At 41.4% G+C, this 2500-nt stretch overlaps 1 protein-coding gene across 1 annotated transcript in view; it reads left to right on the forward strand.

Annotated features, from left to right (window-relative positions):
* Positions 1–2500, forward strand: part of LOC138974752 (leucine-rich repeat-containing protein 71-like) — a 14292-nt gene that overhangs the window by 4439 nt on the left and 7353 nt on the right. The window contains exon 3 of the mRNA XM_070347478.1: positions 1169–1262. Within this exon, the coding sequence (XP_070203579.1) occupies positions 1169–1262 (94 nt within the window). The remainder of the gene's footprint in view (positions 1–1168; positions 1263–2500) is intronic.

Raw genomic sequence — 2500 nt, forward strand, 5'->3', positions numbered from 1 at the left:
GTGTGTGACGGAGTGATTGAGTTTGTGTTACTGTTTGTCGATTTCTTACGTGAGCCTTGAAGGCTTCGCCTCTTGTTTCAATTGTTGTTGTCGAGTGATGCGATAGGGTGCCGAGATTTCCATTTGTATCTCTTCTCATCTTATCTTATCTAGAAAAAAAACAAATTTCAATTTGTATCTGTTCTCATCTTATCTTATCCAGGAAAACCGAAAGTTCCATTTGTATCTGTTCTCATCTTATCTTATCCAGGAAAACCGAAAGTTCCATTTGTATCTGTTCTCATCTTGTCTTTTCCTGAAAAAAACAAAATTTCAATTTGTATCTGCATGTTCTCATCTTATCTTATCTTGGAAAACCGAAAGTTCCATTTGTATCTGTTCTCATCTTATCTTCATTCTGATAATCATCGGTCCACGCTATCGCTCATGTCTCTCTGACAGGATGGATAATTGCTACGTGGAGTACAGGGAAAGAAAGCGTCTAAAAGCCGAAATATATCAAAACAAGATTACAGAGTTATCTACCATATTCTTTTCGCTAATGTTTCTGATCAAAAGACGAAAGACGAACGTGATTGTAGAATGGCCCCGTCGCGATATAACCTTCGTGGTTGAAAACGACGTTAAACACCAAATAAAGAAAGAAAGAAAGTAGAATGGCCGATTTCGACAGTGATCTCCGTTCTGTTCTTCACAGTTATGATAAAGACATCATTCTAAGGTCAAAACAAGTCAACATTTTAAGACTACTGTGGGAAGGAGACCGTGATATTGTTGCATCAATCACTCCCAACTGGTTACGGAAAAAGTTTCGTCCGCTCCGTAGCCATTTAGTTATGATCACGTGACAAAGTTGATTATCACGTGACACTTTTGCCATATTTAGAGTTGTTTGCACAGTAAATACATCCGCGAAAGATAGCTCGATTGAAACTGTCTTACATAACAATTCCTTTGCAATTCAAAAATTACACAACACCCTGAAAAATCATTATCGACGATCGCGAATCTGCTTATATCAATAACACATTACGAAAAGCTCTAAATATGTAAAACAATCGACTTCCTCTCCAGAGAAGGAAAACAAAGGCATCCTGTCAGGGATAAATGAGCCCCGAAGGGAAGTAACTCATTTTACCTGAGTTCAGGATGATCTTATCTGATCCAGGAACACCCGGAGAAAGGAGAACGTGCACGGTCCAGGCGCAACTCGCTGGAGAGAGAAACCTTGGAAAGACAGGGGAAATTCTTGCAAAATAAAGGTAAGCCCCAGCTTTAAAACAAAAACAAGTCGCGTGAGGCGAAATTGATGCATTTAGTCAATTTGCCAAACTGACAGAATAATACTGAACGCACTGCATTTCAGGGAGACAAGGCTTTGCAGATACCCCGCGATCGAGACGAAAACGCCGACACTGATTCACATGGACATACCGTAGCTTGAATTGAGTAACAAGCCAGTATTGTACAGTAGTGTAACATCAAACGCAGAAGAAGAAGAAGAAGTACAGTAGTGTAAAGCGCGTAACAGGAAAGCGCGCTTTTCTTTATTTGTTAAAACTTTCTGAGCTTGTTTTAATCCAAACCATAGACCAAATAGCCTGGACCGCCAACTCGTCACGTGACCCTTCGAGGTTACGACGCTCGACTTTCACAGGGGCGCTTAGCGTCCGGTTTGAAAGACAGTGAAAAGAAAGCACGCTCCAGTTATTTGTGACAATGGGAGGTGACAATGAACTGGATTTTCCAAAACTCCAAACTAAACTTAACAAAACTCATCGAAAAACATGTTCCATAATTATGCACTTTAGCTGAGTTTATTTTAGCATTTTCAGAACTTACCTCGGCAACTTCGTCCATGTTTACAATCGACACCGGATATGACATCCCCCTGATTTCTGAAAGGCCAAGAAGAGCGGGGTAGTAGTTGCGCTGAGAAGGATAGCACGCTTTTCTGTACCTCTCTTCGTTCCTAAATGCGAGGGGCCGCTACCTCGTAATAGAGAGAAAGAGCGGAGAGAGAGCTAGTTGGCGGTCCAGGATAAATGGTCTATGTCCAAACATATCATACCTATATGTAGTCATCTCTCAAACGTGTTTGGATTGCGGTCACGTGGGTTAATTTGAATTGAGGTCACGTTAGTTGAGGAAAACACACGTGCGTAGCGAACACTTCCAGTGATCAGCAAGCCATCGGTGGCGATTCGTTGCTCAGATGTTTATATTTTCGAAAGAAAAGGGTATCATATTTAGCGCACGCTGCGTAGCATACACACCTGAGTTAGTAGTTCGTCCCGATCGCAGGAGTAAAGCCAACAATCCTGACAGAGTTACTTCCGGTTTAACACGACATTTTTACAAATCGCGGTTTTAGGTTTGACGTAATTTGTCAAATATTTTTTACATTTTTACAAATCACGGGTTAACAGCTCAGTTGGAGGTTTAATTGGTGCCAGTGTGTAGACATACAGGCTGAGGGAGTGGCTTAGGAGCGAGCAGA

This window comes from Littorina saxatilis, linkage group LG8 (assembly GCF_037325665.1).
Source record: "Littorina saxatilis isolate snail1 linkage group LG8, US_GU_Lsax_2.0, whole genome shotgun sequence".
Classification (NCBI taxonomy): domain Eukaryota; kingdom Metazoa; phylum Mollusca; class Gastropoda; order Littorinimorpha; family Littorinidae; genus Littorina; species Littorina saxatilis.